Source organism: Gaeumannomyces tritici, assembly GCF_000145635.1.
Source record: "Gaeumannomyces tritici R3-111a-1 unplaced genomic scaffold supercont2.1, whole genome shotgun sequence".
NCBI lineage: Eukaryota > Fungi > Ascomycota > Sordariomycetes > Magnaporthales > Magnaporthaceae > Gaeumannomyces > Gaeumannomyces tritici.
The window spans coordinates 5,190,640-5,204,871 of NW_008804545.1; the positions used below are offsets into that span (position 1 = coordinate 5,190,640).

The 14,232-nt window shown below is 60.3% G+C and overlaps 5 protein-coding genes across 5 annotated transcripts in view; 1 reads left to right on the forward strand and 4 right to left on the reverse strand.

Annotated features, from left to right (window-relative positions):
- Nucleotides 1-427: 427 nt before the first annotated feature.
- GGTG_01654 (hypothetical protein) lies at nucleotides 428-1,802 on the reverse strand (the record flags this gene model as incomplete). Its single annotated transcript, XM_009219421.1, has 2 exons — nucleotides 428-1,318; nucleotides 1,350-1,802. The coding sequence occupies 2 exons, from the start codon at nucleotides 1,800-1,802 to the stop codon at nucleotides 428-430; spliced, it is 1,344 nt and encodes a 447-aa protein (XP_009217685.1).
- A 597-nt stretch (nucleotides 1,803-2,399) lies between these two features.
- GGTG_01655 (grisea protein) lies at nucleotides 2,400-6,133 on the reverse strand. Its single transcript, XM_009219422.1, has 2 exons — nucleotides 4,666-6,133; nucleotides 2,400-4,408 (listed from the first exon to the last, which is right to left on the reverse strand). Exons 1-2 carry the CDS (start codon nucleotides 4,695-4,697, stop codon nucleotides 2,680-2,682), a joined length of 1,761 nt encoding a protein of 586 aa, XP_009217686.1. The 5' UTR covers nucleotides 4,698-6,133; the 3' UTR covers nucleotides 2,400-2,679.
- A 434-nt stretch (nucleotides 6,134-6,567) lies between these two features.
- Nucleotides 6,568-9,831, reverse strand: GGTG_01656 (hypothetical protein). The gene has a single exon (XM_009219423.1). It carries the CDS (start codon nucleotides 9,700-9,702, stop codon nucleotides 7,213-7,215), a length of 2,490 nt encoding a protein of 829 aa, XP_009217687.1. The 5' UTR covers nucleotides 9,703-9,831; the 3' UTR covers nucleotides 6,568-7,212.
- A 39-nt stretch (nucleotides 9,832-9,870) lies between these two features.
- Nucleotides 9,871-14,232, reverse strand: part of GGTG_01657 (TATA-box-binding protein) — a 6,283-nt gene continuing 1,921 nt past the window's right edge. Inside the window, exons 3-4 of the mRNA XM_009219424.1 lie at nucleotides 13,625-13,712; nucleotides 9,871-13,569 (exon numbers count right to left, since the gene is read on the reverse strand). Of these exons, the coding sequence (XP_009217688.1) occupies nucleotides 13,138-13,569; nucleotides 13,625-13,712 (520 nt within the window). The 3' untranslated portion in view covers nucleotides 9,871-13,137. The remainder of the gene's footprint in view (nucleotides 13,570-13,624; nucleotides 13,713-14,232) is intronic.
- Nucleotides 10,764-12,329, forward strand: GGTG_01658 (hypothetical protein; the record flags this gene model as incomplete). Its single annotated transcript, XM_009219425.1, has 2 exons — nucleotides 10,764-12,053; nucleotides 12,135-12,329. 2 exons carry the CDS (start codon nucleotides 10,764-10,766, stop codon nucleotides 12,327-12,329), a joined length of 1,485 nt encoding a protein of 494 aa, XP_009217689.1.

Sequence of the window (14,232 nt, forward strand, 5' to 3'; positions counted from 1 at the left end):
TGCTCTTTTGGGCCGCGAATTGGGCAGTATAAAACGTGCCCAATGTGCTGCTCTGGTTGTTAGCTGTGCCAAAGCCGAGCGGCTATATATAACACCTTGGAATGGAATACCTACCGGTTGAACTTGAGATTTCCCTATCCGAACACCCAGCCGTGGGCATGGAGATTATTGACCACCTCGAAGACATGTCTGCAACTCGGCCCGCAGACAAAGTCCGCGGGCAAGCCGTAGGTAAGTATGTAGGTTACCAGGTAGATATATTGAACCCGTTTTGTATGTATTTCTATCCTGTGCCTTTGCGGTCGTGGTTAAGCCAAGAAACTTGGAGAGCGCTAGATGAGCCGTGAAACAATAAAAAGATGGTCAAAGGCAATGGACGCCATGTAAAATCCCCCACTCGCCTCGTCTACACCCCAACCACAACTCGTCACCCAAACCGCTGCTTGGCCAGCTCCTTGAGCGCGCCGACGACGCGGTCCTCGCGCGCGTGGTAGTTCTGCAGCCGCTTGCGCAGCTCCTCGGCGCGGGCGCGCGCCTCCTCCTCGCGGCGGAGCTCGCGCTCCGTCTTCTTGCGCTGCTGCGACGCGAGCGCGGCGCGGAAGTCGTCGGCGCCGTCCCCGCCGCCCATGAGCTCGCCGTCGCCCACGTCGGCCGCGCCCGCGGAGCCCTCGCGGAACCCGCGCAGCTTGTCGTTGAGCTCGCGCCGCTTCTCGAGCCGCCGCTCGCGCGTGCCCGCGTCCGCCTTGGGCGCCAGCTCGTCCAGCCGCTCCTTCTGCTCCGCCCGGTCCGCCCGCCGCGCCAGCGCCCCGGCCCGCCGCTCCGCCTGTCGCGCCTCGTCGTCGGCCGCCCGCCGCTCCTCCAGGTCCTGCGTCGTCGGTATCCCGGGCCCCTGTCGCGTGCTCGACGCCGGCCACGCCCTGCCTCGCGCTGGGGCTGCTCCCCCGGGCGGCGGCGGCGGCGGGCCGAAGCCGTCGTCGTCGTCGCTTTCGCCGTCGTCGTCGCTGCTCGTGCCGTTGCGTTTCGACGTCGCCTTGAGCGCTCGAGACGTCGTCCCGTGGGCGCCGGCTGCGGCAGGCCGCCCCGGGATTACGGCCGGGCTGTCTCCGCGGTCATCACCCGACACGGCTGGCCTGTCGTAGCCGTCGTCCTCGTCGCTGCCGTCAACACCGCCGGCCTTTTCCTCGACCCACATGCTCGCGACGCGCTGGAACATCTCGGGCTCGTACCAGCCCTCGGACAGCTTCCCCGCGTTCCAGCGCTTGACAAAGGACCTCCAGCGGTGCCGCAGCTCGCGCTCGCCGAGGCCGTGGATGTCCGTCTGCGCGTGCAGGTCGAGGTAGTGCGCGAACAGCGGCCGGAAGACGGTGTAGTCGTGCCGCGACAGCGCGCGCGCGTCGTATGGCAGGATCCTCTCCCCCCGCGGCCGGCTCGTCGTCCTCGTCGTCGTCGTCGGCGGCGGCGGCCGGCCCCATCATGGACGCCGCGGTCGGCCTCGCCGGGCGCTTCGGGCGGGAGCGAGAGCCCTCCTCCTTGGATTTCCGATCGCGCCGGCCCGACTGAGACGTGCTCCGTGGCCGCTTGCTGGACCGGTGCCTGTGGGGGCGCGAGGACGACTCGCCGTCCTGCCGTCGGCGGTCTCTGGACTGGCTGTCCGCGTCCCCAGCCCGGTCCCGATCCCGATCGCGGTAGCGGTGGCGGCGATCGTCTCTGTCGCGATCGTCGCGGCCGCTGCCGTGGTTTCGTCTCGGGCGCGAGACGGGTGACCTTGACCGCCTCCTGTCGCCGTCCTTGGCAGTAGGCATGGCTCAGCTCTCGCTGACCCGTGAATTGCTCGCTGGCTTCTGCAAGTGCCTTTCAACGGCTCCCGCCGATAGCCCCAGAAGACAGATGTGGCCGGTAGAGCGAGTCAGATACCGGAGACAGAAGCCGTCCCGCGATTACTCGAGGCGACCTGCGTCCTGGATTTATACGGCCAAGCTCGGCGCGAGTAGCGTCGGGCTTGCTGCAACTCCGATTTCCGTTCGCTCTTGTCAGTCGCCGGCCGGTCTAAGAGAGAGAAAGCTATGTCGAGAGGCCAGGATATCCAGTTCGTGTGATTATTTCGCTATATAACGGGGGATTAGGGAGTTGGCAAAGGTGGAATAAAGGGGGGCAAATCAGCCCGTCGCGAGTTTTTTGGAATGTCGTGAGTTCGCGATTTGGCCGGCCGCCTAAACTAACATTAGCGGGGCCTCTTTTTGAAGCAACCGGAACTACTCAATACCTCGGGCCAATCACCAGCGCGCTACGACTCAGCTGGCCCCCACCTGATGGGGCTGGCTGCAGGGCTACTGGGTCCAGAAGCTTTCTTGGTTGCTCGGACAGGGGTCTGGCCCCTTCAGTTTGTCCGCTGAAATGGCATCCATCCATCGCAGCATTTGCCAAACAGAAACAGCACGCGTCTACCAATTTGCTAGCAGAGCAAGACAGAATTGGGGGCACTGTTTTTACAGATATATATAAGTGTACTGAGCCGTATTACCGACTCCCAAACCCAGGGGTATCATTCATCATACTGTCCATCGTTAGCATCCCAGCCTTCCCCCCAAAAACCCTCCAAGCAGCCTCATGCAGACGTCATAGTTGGCACCGCCAGGTCCAACATCTTTCCGTGCCGGCGCTCCCCATATTTGCGCCTCATCAGCCGTCCGCGTAAGGGTGGCTGTGGATCAGACAGCCCACACACTGGCAGTCGTCGCCGCACAGGCAGCTCGCCGTCTCGCCCTCGCAGCCGAACGGGTACGTGACAAAGAGGAAGTCGCTCGCTGAAAGGTGCATCTGGTCCTCGCTCGCCGCCGACGCCTCGGACGGCGTCTGCGCCTGCGGTGGTGAAGACACCGCTGGTTCTGTTGCCCCCGCACCGCCCGCGCCTTGCTGGACCTGCGCCGCGGTGGGGGACACGGCTTCTGTGGCCGCGGCCGACAATGTCTGGTCGCCGCCGCCGCCGCAACACCCTCCTCCTCCTCCTCCTCCCACCCTTGCCGGCGCTGTCGAAGCTGGTGCTTTTGACACCTCCGCCGCGCCCCTTGGGTTCCTTCCTTCCCCTCGCGGCGGTTCCTCCGTCATTATGTTCATGGCCGATCGGACGTAGTCTTGTGTAACCTCGTTGTACGGATGGGCCGGGCAGCCGAGGCAGTTGCAAGCATCCCCGCAGGTGCAGTGGTGCGACATGCCCTCAAACCCTCCCCCGTCGTCGCCGGCTCCGAGGCCTATGGCCGGCGCCTGCGGCGCACGCATGCCCATGTGAGCGGGCGCATGGCCCGCAGGGAACGCATAGCCCAGCCCTCCGGGAGGTGGCAGCACCTGTCTCCACTGCGGAGGCTGTATAGGGTGCTGGTATGTGCCGTAGTAAGGTGGGTAGATGTACATGGCCGGGTCGGCCGAGTGTGTGAAGAATATGGGCTGCATGACCGGTGATTGGAATGGGCTCATCACTGGGGCGCCCGCAACGCCCATCGGGTGGCTCAGTGCTGCCGCCCCGTTTGCAAGGCCGCCCCCACTCGTCGCCGGGACATGCTGTCCGAAGTGTCCCAGTGGCTGGTGCGCGGCGGTTATGACAGTGGGTTGTGGTGGCTTTAGGTTCCCATTTCCATTGACTCTCGTCGATGACGCCTTGCCTCCGCAGCAGCTCTTGGGTGTCGCCGCGGGGGTGGTCGGTTTGCTTGCGCCAGCTCCATCAATGGTGGCATCCGCTCCATATCCAGCCTCGTCCGCGTTCGCGCCAAAATCCTCAAAGTACGACCCGTTGGTCGCCGCACCGACAATCGCCCTTGGCGTCTCGTGTTTGATGGCTGAAGAGGGTATGGCCAGACGGCCGATTATCTGCCGCGGCAACGGATAGTCCGCTACATTATCCAAGCTCGCTGCCACAGTCGGCTCATCAAGCGTCCCGGGAAGCGCGGCCAGATGATAGTCAAGCGAATGGCCGGGTGCCGTCGGGGAGAGGACTTTGTCGCTACCGCCTAGGGGCGGTATCCTGGGGAGGATGGGGGTTCTGTAGGGCGGCGCCGAGTGTATGTTGTAGCTTTCGGGATCCATCCTCCCGAGCGTCGCGACGTCCAAGGACTGCTTCCGGGCCGCGGCCTTGGTGGTCTTCTGGATCTGGAACGTTCGCCTGGTCGGGGACATGGAGCCCTTGAGGGCCGGGGATTCGGGCGGGGCTGGCTCCGGGGCCGGTGCCGCATCCGAGGGGCCGCAGCCGCACTTCTGCGCTCGCGGTATGGCCGCCGTGATGCCGCCGCATGCGCATGGTCGGCCTGGCGGGTGTGGGCATACGCTCAATGGCCGACCCGGCTTGCGGACCGGTACCATGAGGCGCTCCTTGGCATGTGTGCATTTTGTAGACCGATGCCCACGTATGCAAGGCTCACTGTATCCCAAGTTGGGACCACATGTTAGCATTTCCAGCCCAGGTCTACTCGCAGGTCCAAGTAGGAGAGGAGCTGGGTGATGAGCCCAATGACAGCAGGAATGCAGCGCGCGAGCGGCATCCCGACTAGGCAAGGGTATGGGATGGGGGCGCAGATGTATTTTGGGTAGGATGAACCAGATACCCGCCCGAACCGCGCATGAGGCACCGAGAGCCGCAGCGGGACGCTGTCTTTGGTCACTCACACACACACTCACCAAGCCATCTTCAAGCCGTTGATTATCGGCATCCTGACGCTATCTCGGGCGAGAATGTCTTCATGGGCCAGAGAAGGCGCCGGTGGGCGGTGTACCTCGGTCTAGCCCTGTCGACTGATTCACGGAAAGGGGCCGCTGCCTCGAAGTCCGAGACAAGGCAACCCCAATTTCTCCAACAATGCGCCCGCGCGTGCCGGCGTGTCGCAGATTCGGGCTGTGCGACGACGGCGGCCTCGCGTCTGGGGGCCTCCCGCGGACAGCGAGAGTTCGTAGTGAAGAGGTTTGGACTAAATGTGGGAAAATACGTGTTGTGAGGAGCTGAAGCCGCGGTGATGGTGTTGGATCGGGAGTCCGTGATGAATCAGGCCAGGCATGCGAAGTATGCTCGGCGTGTGCAGGGTCGCATCAATGACATGAGCAGCCAGACCGTTCGGTCAAGTCAAGACGGCGCCTATTCCTGGTAAAGATGGGACGGGGAGGCTCTGCCGAGGGGTAGCTCAAGCAGCGCACCACCGGTTTTTTTTTTTTTTTTTTTTGGTAACGGCAGCAGGAGGCAGTCCCAAATATGACCAATGTTGTGGTCCGTGGACAGAATGGGGCTTGGGTTCAGATGGACCCGAGACGCTGTCTGAAGTTCAGGGAGTACCGCGGAAGCAGAGCGGTACCTGAGAAGGCAGGCGGGAGGTATTGGGCGGCGTAGAAGGCAACTCGCCTGGGGTGCAGGTGAGCGAGGTATGCTAAACCTGGACGAAGCACCGGGACCACCCCCTCTCTTTCTCTCTCTATCTTGGGATCTTCGCCCCAACAACGTGGGCGGCGAGACGAGTGCGTGGAAATCCCCCGACAGGTGAGGGGGTCACACTCGGCTGAGCCTAGGCCGACAGCCAAGGGGAAGGACAAGAGTGGTGCAGCAGCAACATGTGCTAACGGTGCGGGTGCTGCGACGTGGGTTGTGACGCGGGAAAAGCCAAGTCGAGGATCCAATGGGCTTGTTGAGGAGGCAAAGAAAGGTACTCCGTCCTATTCAGGAAGCGCAAAGGGAAGAGCCCGTCCCACGTGTGCTGGAGAGACCTATTCCTCGCTCGTTGGAGCAACGGGCTTAGGTATTTGATAAGACCACAGCCGCCAGCCCGGCCACGCTCTGTTATCCCATATATTAGTTGTCGGATGTTGGATGGCTCGACCGGCCGCGAGGGTGCCCCGGTGACGCTGGTTGGTGATTTGGCTGGGCTAGGCCGTTGGCTCAGGCCAGGTACCACGTCTCGGTCGGTGGATGAATGATGGAGGTAAACAACTGCAGCAGATGGCGCAAAAAGGTACAACTCCCTCTCTACCTCACTGCCTCTTCTTCCATTTTTTTTTTCCTTATGGTTTTGGCCATTCTGCTACCCACCCCCTCGTTAGGGTATCTCTCCTGTGCCTTGTCCGTGTTTCCACCATGAGCAAGTTTCCATTGGCCATCGAGGTCTGGATGAGCACGGGTGGGTCCTGACACGGGAAATGGAGCCAGCAGTTGAGGGCGGGCGGGCTCGGGCTCGTGCTGCACACACCTCGGACGGCTGATGTGTGTGGGGGTGCGAGGTGGTTGCAGGGGTCTGGGGCTTCAATACGCGCTGGAGGGCCAAAGGCTCCAGGTCTGGTCCAGTTGAGGCCAAAGAAAACGCACCCAGGGCTCCCACCAGTGCCACCCACCTTACCACCAACAAACATGCGTGATACTAGCTGCAGCCGAGCTCGATATCTGACAAATCCCATGTGGTACCTGGATAGACACCTCCCCAGCTAGATGTATAATATCGCTTCCTCTATAATAATACCCGTCGCTGAAAGAAAAGGACCAGTCAGAGTTTCATTAACCGCAAATGGCCAAGAATCACACCATGATCAATGACCACAGAACCGGTCAGCGCACGCAATTGATCCGGTGTCAGCCGGCTCTGGAGCCGAGTCAGAGACCAACGCCGCCTACCAGTCCGGCTTGGTAGGCCTGTTTTGGATGCTCCGACAGCCCAAGGCACAGTAGCTCGCGGATTGGCTGACCGATTGCTGAAGGCCGTCCTTTTGAGCCAACTGTATGTACTACGGGCCAGGACTGAAAAGCATGCGTTGTCTGTCTGGGTATCTATCTACATACACTCAAGAGATAAAACTAAAAACCGCCGGCCCCCTCATCTGGGTACCTGGAAACTGCCTTGGGCAGGCGAGGGGTCCTCATCCTCATCGTGCTCGGAAACGGCGTGACCCCTCCGCCGGAGATCCATGCACATGGCCCTAGAGGGAGATCTCTTGGCGATCTCATGCCGCCCTGTCCGTCTACCCCCATCATTGAAGACAGCCCGGTAGGGCCATGTGGAAATGAGCGGCAAGGAACACCCATCTGGCCCGTGTTGATCTCGTCGATAAGGTCTCCATCCATAGCGTCATCGTGACGCTACAGCCTGCTCTTACGGCCTGCTCTTCTCGGCACAGCGCAACCTCAAAGGTCACATCTAGCTTCGTTGCCGGCGCTGTTTCTTCACAATGCCTTGTTCGATTCTTGAGTGCCCTTTACTCATTCTCAGAGTCCGGGCCCGCAAACATGTCAATCGCCCTCACCCGCTTTTTTGGGTTTACCACGGATGCCGCCATTTGGAACCCGCCGACCGTCTTTATGGGTGGGGGTGCCACTACCGGCTCCGAGGACTGAGGAGCAGTGTCAGCCATGTCCGCGTCCTGGCCTTCCTCCATGGAAAGCCCGGCCATCTGGCTTTCAACCAGTGGCTCTCCGTCTATATCCTCCTCGGCAAGGACTTCGAGGTCAAGGTCCTCGTCGTCCGTGTACTCCATATACGGCTCATCCTCCAAGTCTTCCTTGCCATCCAGACCGGCAGCTGGGGTAACGCCGAGTGGTGTTGTCGCCCTGAAATTCTTGGTATCATCATCGGTAGCCTTCTTGCTCACCGCATCCACAGTCTTCCATCTTCCCTTCTTGGGCGCCTCGTCGACCTTGGCCTCGTCCTCGCCCTCCCCACTCTCTCCTTCCTTGCCACCCTCTTTCAACGCGGGCGGGTTCGCAAAGCTCTGAACGAAGAGGGTGTGGGTTTCAACGGGGAAAACACACCACCCCTCCCAATGGTCCAGTATCAGAGATATGCTGCGCCTCCACTTGTCCTCTCGGAGTCGGCCCCATTTCATCTTCTTGGGGACCATCCCGAGCCCCTCAAAGACTTTGCGACCCCTCAGAGCGGTCTCGAAGTGCTGACGATAACGCCAAGCATGGCGGACGCCGCTTGTGGACGAGGACGATAGAATGTCACTGATCACATACAGACCGATTACCTTGGCGGTGTTGGTATCCTGTGGCTCTGCTGGCCGCTTGTCGTCTGGGCTCGTCGATGGGCCTGTTGGCTCGACCCCCTGTTGGCCCTTCATGTCCTTGTGTTCAGGGTTCGCCGGCGAGAAGGCAAAAGGGTGTTCGACGTTGGACACGATGAGATCGACTATCTCCTCCGCACCTCGGCTTGCATGGGTTATTGCGAAAGTGGCCACGCGCGCAACGTCCCCCTTGCGCAGCTTGGCCATGGTGGTCGGAAGCCGCGCGAGGAGGTGGGTCAGTTTGGCTTTCTCGAGGGGGCTCAGCAGCGTCTCTTCGGTTTCGTTCGCTGTAGCGGCCGCGTCCCCAGCGCGGCCGGGGTCGAGGTCGAACTCGTCATCGTCGGACGAGTTGTACTCCGAGTCGGACACGAACTCATCAACGCCCGTCGTGTACTCGTATGAGAGCGGCTGTTCGGGGAGTTTCCAGGCGCTGCTACCCTCGAATAGCGGCATGAATTTGGCTCGGCCACGCTGTGCCGTGGCTCCCGTCATGACCTCCCATAACCGGTAGCGGTACCAGACCCCGCCTTCACTGCGAGCGTCCCATATCCATGCCCACCTCTCCTCCCGCTGCACTTCTGGTCTGGACATCAGGAGTGCCTCGAATTCGTGCCCGCTTTTCAGCACAGCCTCGACAACCATGTGTATTGTGCGTAGTTGCTTGATGTCTCGCGGAGGGCGCACGGGGACATGTAGAATGCCAGCACGGCTAGCCTGCCCACCTGCAGCCTTGTTGTATGATGTTGGGGGCGCAAAGCCACGGCCATGGGCCGGGGGGTGGAGGGATGATTTGCCGGTAGGGTTGGGCACGGGCTTCGCGCCAAAAGGCTGAGAGCCCGAGGTTGATGACGATTGCGCCGCAACAAGTGTTCCCGTCATGGCTGCGGACGAGAGGTGTCTGTGGAGAGAGAGGTAGAAGCCGAAGCCGAGGTACCGATTCTGCAATGCGCTGACTGCCGCGTCGATATCTGTGGCGGGCGTGTCGGGTGCGAGCGTGACGATGGCGGTGGTGGATTTGCGCTCGGTGGCGCTGGCGCCGGCCGGGGGGAGTATCTTGACGCTCTCGACGGCGAGGCTCGTGGAGATGAGGGCCTTGATGACGGCAGGGGAGGTGGCGGGCGGCATGTTTGACAGCCGAAGTGTAGGCTTGGCCACGGCTTTCTCCTCGGCCCGATCAACAGCCATGGACTCGGCCTCGTCTTCGCTCGTGTCGAATGCCTTGGCTATCGACCGCGAGCCGCCATCCTCGTCAAGGGGCGCCCGGCCCCGCCCGGCGCCATCGCGTTCGACCCCGCGCGGGGCATCAAACGGCCTCTTCCGGGCGTAGCTCGTCGGGGCAGGGCCCAGGGAGCCGGGGCCGCTCTTCAGGCCCTGCGCGCCGAAATGGCGTTTCCCCGAGCCTCCAGCGAAGCCGAGCGGGCGGTCGGCGAGTCTTGCGGGCCTATCTGTCCGGTTAGCGGGGAATCGGCCGTCGCGCTGTCTGTCGCTGTCGCCGCCGCGGTCGAAGCTCTTGCGGAAGTCCTCGAGGAGGGCGGCGGTTTCGGCCTCCTCGCGCTGGCGCTTTGCTTCGGCCTCCTCCTTCTGCCGCTCGAAAACGGACTTCTTGGCGGGCTTCTGCAGCTTCGCCTCAACGTCGGGGAACTCGACCAGCTTCTTGGAAGATGCCATGGTGGGCGATGGCATGCATTCCGGCGAACGCAAAACGAGCGCCGGGCTTGGTGTTACGTGGATGCCCTAGCGAATGTCGACTCTGCTCACCCGCGTCTTGGATTTGGCTGTGGCGGCACTGACCTCCACCAAACACGCCTCGCGGGCTGACGAACGGCAAGTTCTCCCCACTACATTGCAGTGGGGCAAAGTGCGTGCGTGCTTCCTCCACTAGTGCCTGCCCGGTCGCGCCGGGCTTTGACTTGTGCAAATGGCATTCATCACACACAGATGTCGCAGCCAGTCTGAATGCTGGCATTGGTCAAGTTTATGTCTCATGTCCGAGACATTTTCAATTTACCAGAGCTCAGCTCCAAGCAGATACAGTAGCCAGACCGCAGAGTGTAAATACAGCAATCAAACCGGGTCGACTGTCATTCCTGAGATGAGGATTCCAAGTCCGACCCGGGTGAGGTACCGATGTACCTAGGCATCTATCATTTGTCTATGGTATCTTTGTGTCGCCTCCTGGCCATGATTTATCCCTATTCACCCGACCATCCTCACAAACTCCCAGTATGTAGAGCATACAGACGCCCTGCGAAAAATACACCAAACCTCACGCGCAGAGGACCGTTGGGACGATGCCATGGATGATTCTCTCTGACACACGCCGTCAAATTACTGCAGACGCTGGTCTTCCCATTTATCATGGAAGGGTTTCTTGGCAAATGCACAAAGACCCTGGAGGGGTCAAAAACAAATACAAACAAGAAAAATCACGCCAGACATCTTCATTATTTCCGTGGGCTGGGGCAAAAGCGCCCACTACTCACTCACACCTATTCAATTCCCGCCTCAAGCGAAATACCCAGAGTGAGCGAGCCCCTTTCACATCCCTTTCTCTGTCCGAGCTTGGACGTCTTGCACCGCTGTAGTAAGTGAAACCGCCTGTCCTTGGAGACCCTCTTGGCTTGCCTTTTCTGCCGTCGGACGGATCACGGACGTCCTAAACCTTGCTTGCTATTAATATACTTCCTACGCATTTATCCCCCAAACCTTCTTTCACTCCAACCCTTTTTTTTTTTTTTCCCAGCATGTCCAGACCCGCCACCGACTCTTTCTCTTCCTCAAAACCACCGCACACATTTAAATCTTCCTCGTCAATTCTCATCGTCGGCGCCGGCGTTTTTGGCCTGGGCACCGCGCTCGCCCTCGCAAGACGCCATGCATTTTCAGGCTGCCCCATAACCGTCCTCGACCGGTCGGCGGACCCGGCCGTCTTCCCCTCACGCGATGCGTCCAGCGTCGACAGCTCCCGCATAATACGTGCCGACTATGCCGATCCCGCCTACGCGGCCCTCGCCGCCGAGGCCCAGGTTGAATGGCGCAAGGCGGGCGAGGACCAGCTCGGCGGCCAGGGGCGCTACAGCGAGAGCGGCCTGGTCGTTGTCGCCGACGGGGACCCGACGACGCAGCCTGACGGCGCGCCAACCTTACAGCAGCCAACCACCCACAAGACCGGCGCCGACTATTGTCGATCGAGCTGGGAAAACGTCGTCGCCATCTCAGAACGTAATGGGGCAATGAAGGACAAGATCCAACTGCTGCCCACGCAGGACGACATCCGCAAGGCAATCGGCACCGGCGGCGTGAGCGGCGTTTGGGGATACATCAACCGCGCCTCTGGCTGGGCCGACGCCGACCAGTCGATGCGATGGCTATTCCGCCACGCCAAGGACTCGGGCCGCATCAGCTTCGTCTCGGGTACCGCGTCCTCCCTCACACGCGAGGGCAGCAAGATCACGGGCGTGACCCTCGACGACGGCCGCGACATGTCCGCCGACCTGGTCATCCTGGCGACGGGGGCGTGGACTGGCGGTCTGGTAGACCTGCGCGGGCGCGCGGTCGCGACGGCGCAGACCCTCGCGTACCTGGACATCACTGACGAGGAGCAGGCGGCCCTGGCTGCCCAGCCCGTCATCCTGAACCTCAGCTCCGGCCTCTTCGTCATCCCTCCCCGCAACAACGTGCTCAAGGTTGCGCGGCACGAGTACGGCTACCTGAACCCGACGACGGCGAAGCCGCTCCGCTCACCTTCCGACGCCGCCCGGTCGGAGGACGATGCTGCTGCTACGTCTTGCCCCATCTCCCTGCCGCCAAGGAACGTCGAGGACGCCTTCCATGAAATACCCGAGAGGAGCAAGGCGGTGCTGCGCACCGCCCTAAAGGACATGGTTCCATTGCCTGCGATCCACGACAGACCTTTTGCGAAAACCAAGGTCTGCTGGTACAACGACACCTCAACTGGTGATTTCATCATCGACTACCATCCCGACTGGGACGGTCTCTTTATCGCCACAGGAGGGAGCGGACACGGATTCAAGGTAGACTCTACTACATTCATTGCTCTACGTCACATGGTGGTTTGCATGTCTGGTCTTGCACTAACAAGTCATCATCGCTAGTTCCTCCCTGTCTTGGGAGAGCGAATCGTTGACTGCGTCGTGGGGGAACGACCAGAGGCGTTCAAGACCAAGTGGGCTTTCCACTCCACCACACCCTCAACCACCACCACTTGGAATGCTGTCTCGACACAAGATGGCAGTCGAGCTGGTGAAACAGGCTTGTTGTTCAGCGACGAAATGACCAAGGCGTCATGACGGGCTCCCGACGAGCCTGAACAGCAGTGGAGAGGGACGGGCCGTACGCAGGTAACGCATCCTTTATGGCATTCTCAAAGCTATCTCGTTGGTGCAAGGCACCCAACGCAGAGACAAAACAGGGCCTCGCCAGATGGGCAGATGACCTGTGCAGTTACAGGCAAACGCACAAAGGACGCCATGGAAGACCATAACACTCCGCTGTGAGCGTAACCCGTTCTGTCTGTCCCCTGTGCAATAGAATGCAAAAAAACATGCCCCCTGTGATGGCCTGTCGCTTCCAGACTCGCGGTGCTCGACAAGCCCGAGACCAGCAACAGTCACAGCCATGGGCTGGTTCGAAGCAGCCTGTGGGGTGTGGGCTGTATCCCCCAGACCCTTCCGATCCTCACCCGCCCTCGGCCTCTGGCTTGTTACTCGCCATGGACGAGGACATTAAGGTGACGACAATCCGTACAACCTGCGCCGTCCTGTCGTCGAAACACGCCACAGGTGTGTCTGACCTGTGGGTGTGAAAACTCTATGTTGCGTTTAGAGCCATTGAGGAATTTCCGATGATTTTTGTCCGCCTAGAATCCCCTCCAATGTAGAACCCCTCCGATCTGAACGCCAATGCAATGCTGGGAAATGGGAAAGCAGAAAATGTTACAAGCAAGTTGCGGTGAGAGACATTGCTGACGAGACGAGCCAGATATGCCCTCTGCCGCCTCCTGCGCGGTGTTGTGGGGTATTGGGTGGTATGGTTGCGTGGGTGGGAAGGTGTCGTAATATCGTAATGCAGTTTCATCGTCGTAGAGCTGCGGGTGCCTCAGACTTTGCGGAAGTCTTGGAGCACGGGGTAGATCATCTCGAATGCCTGGTAGATCTCTTCGCGAACCTTGGCACCCGTCAGGACAATCTTGCCGCTGACGAAGATGAGGAGCACAATCTTCGGCTTGATCATGCGGTAGATAAGACCAGGGAACAGTTCAGGCTCGTAAGAACTGAAGTTGTGATGGCGAGAAGCCAGACCCTCCAGCCGGATGGGGAACTTGATGTCACACGAGCCGACAATGTTCTGGATCTTGAAGTCGGTAAACTTCGCGTTGAAGCCGAGCTTCTGGATGATACGAGCGTACTTCCTCGAGGCGAGCTTAGAATCGTCTTCCGACTTGGCACCGGTGACGACCATCTTGCCGGAAGCGAAGATGAGGGCGGTCGTCTTCGGTTCACGGATTCTCATGATGACAGCCGCAAAACGCTACTCAGGTTAGCCCAAAATCCCAGAAACATAAGTTCTGGGAGGCGAGATGTACCTTGGGGTTGTACTCCGCATTGCGAGCATGAAGAGCGATGGTCTTCAAATCCAACCGACAGTCCAAGTTCACAGTCGCGACGATGTTTCTTTGGTTGCCTTATTAGCACCTAGCACATGGCAACCCCAGAAGCGTGCAATGCAAAACAGCCAGCGAGGGCAAACTCACTGAAGAGTGGGGGTGAGACCACTGCCAGTTTGGGTAGCAGCAGGCGTCGCAGCGGGAGTCGCGGGAGTCACCCCAGTGCCGTTGACGGCTTGAGCACCCGGCTGAACGCCATTCACAACGGGCCTCTGTCCGTTGACGTCGTTGGGAGGCGTGAGCTCGCCGTGGCCGCCAGGGAAAGACAGAGAGCCGGGAGCCGTGAAGGCCTTCGCCTGAGCCGCGTTGGAAGGATGAGTCTGAATGCCCTCCATGTTGATCCAAACTTGAGTCCTGGTCTCGATTTGAAAAGAGGATTGGCAGGACTGTAGTGTCAGATGTCAGTAAGGGAAACTGATCGTTGGAAGAATACGTGGCGCAGCAACTAATGGCGATGCGTGCGACGAAGGCTTGGAGTGAACGGCATGCCCAAAACGGGTTGGGGGAGACGGCAGGCCAAAAAAAAA

Bases quoted from the DNA above. Each gene is read 5' to 3' on its own strand.
- GGTG_01655 (XM_009219422.1), bottom strand. From the start codon at position 4,697: ATGCCGATAATCAACGGCTTGAAGATGGCTTG. The intron at 4,409-4,665 runs GTGAGTGTGTGT...CTTGGGATACAG, and splicing joins AACGGCTTGAAGATGGCTTG to TGAGCCTTGCATACGTGGGC.
- GGTG_01656 (XM_009219423.1), bottom strand. From the start codon at position 9,702: ATGCCATCGCCCACCATGGCATCTTCCAAGAAGCTGGTCGAGTTCCCC.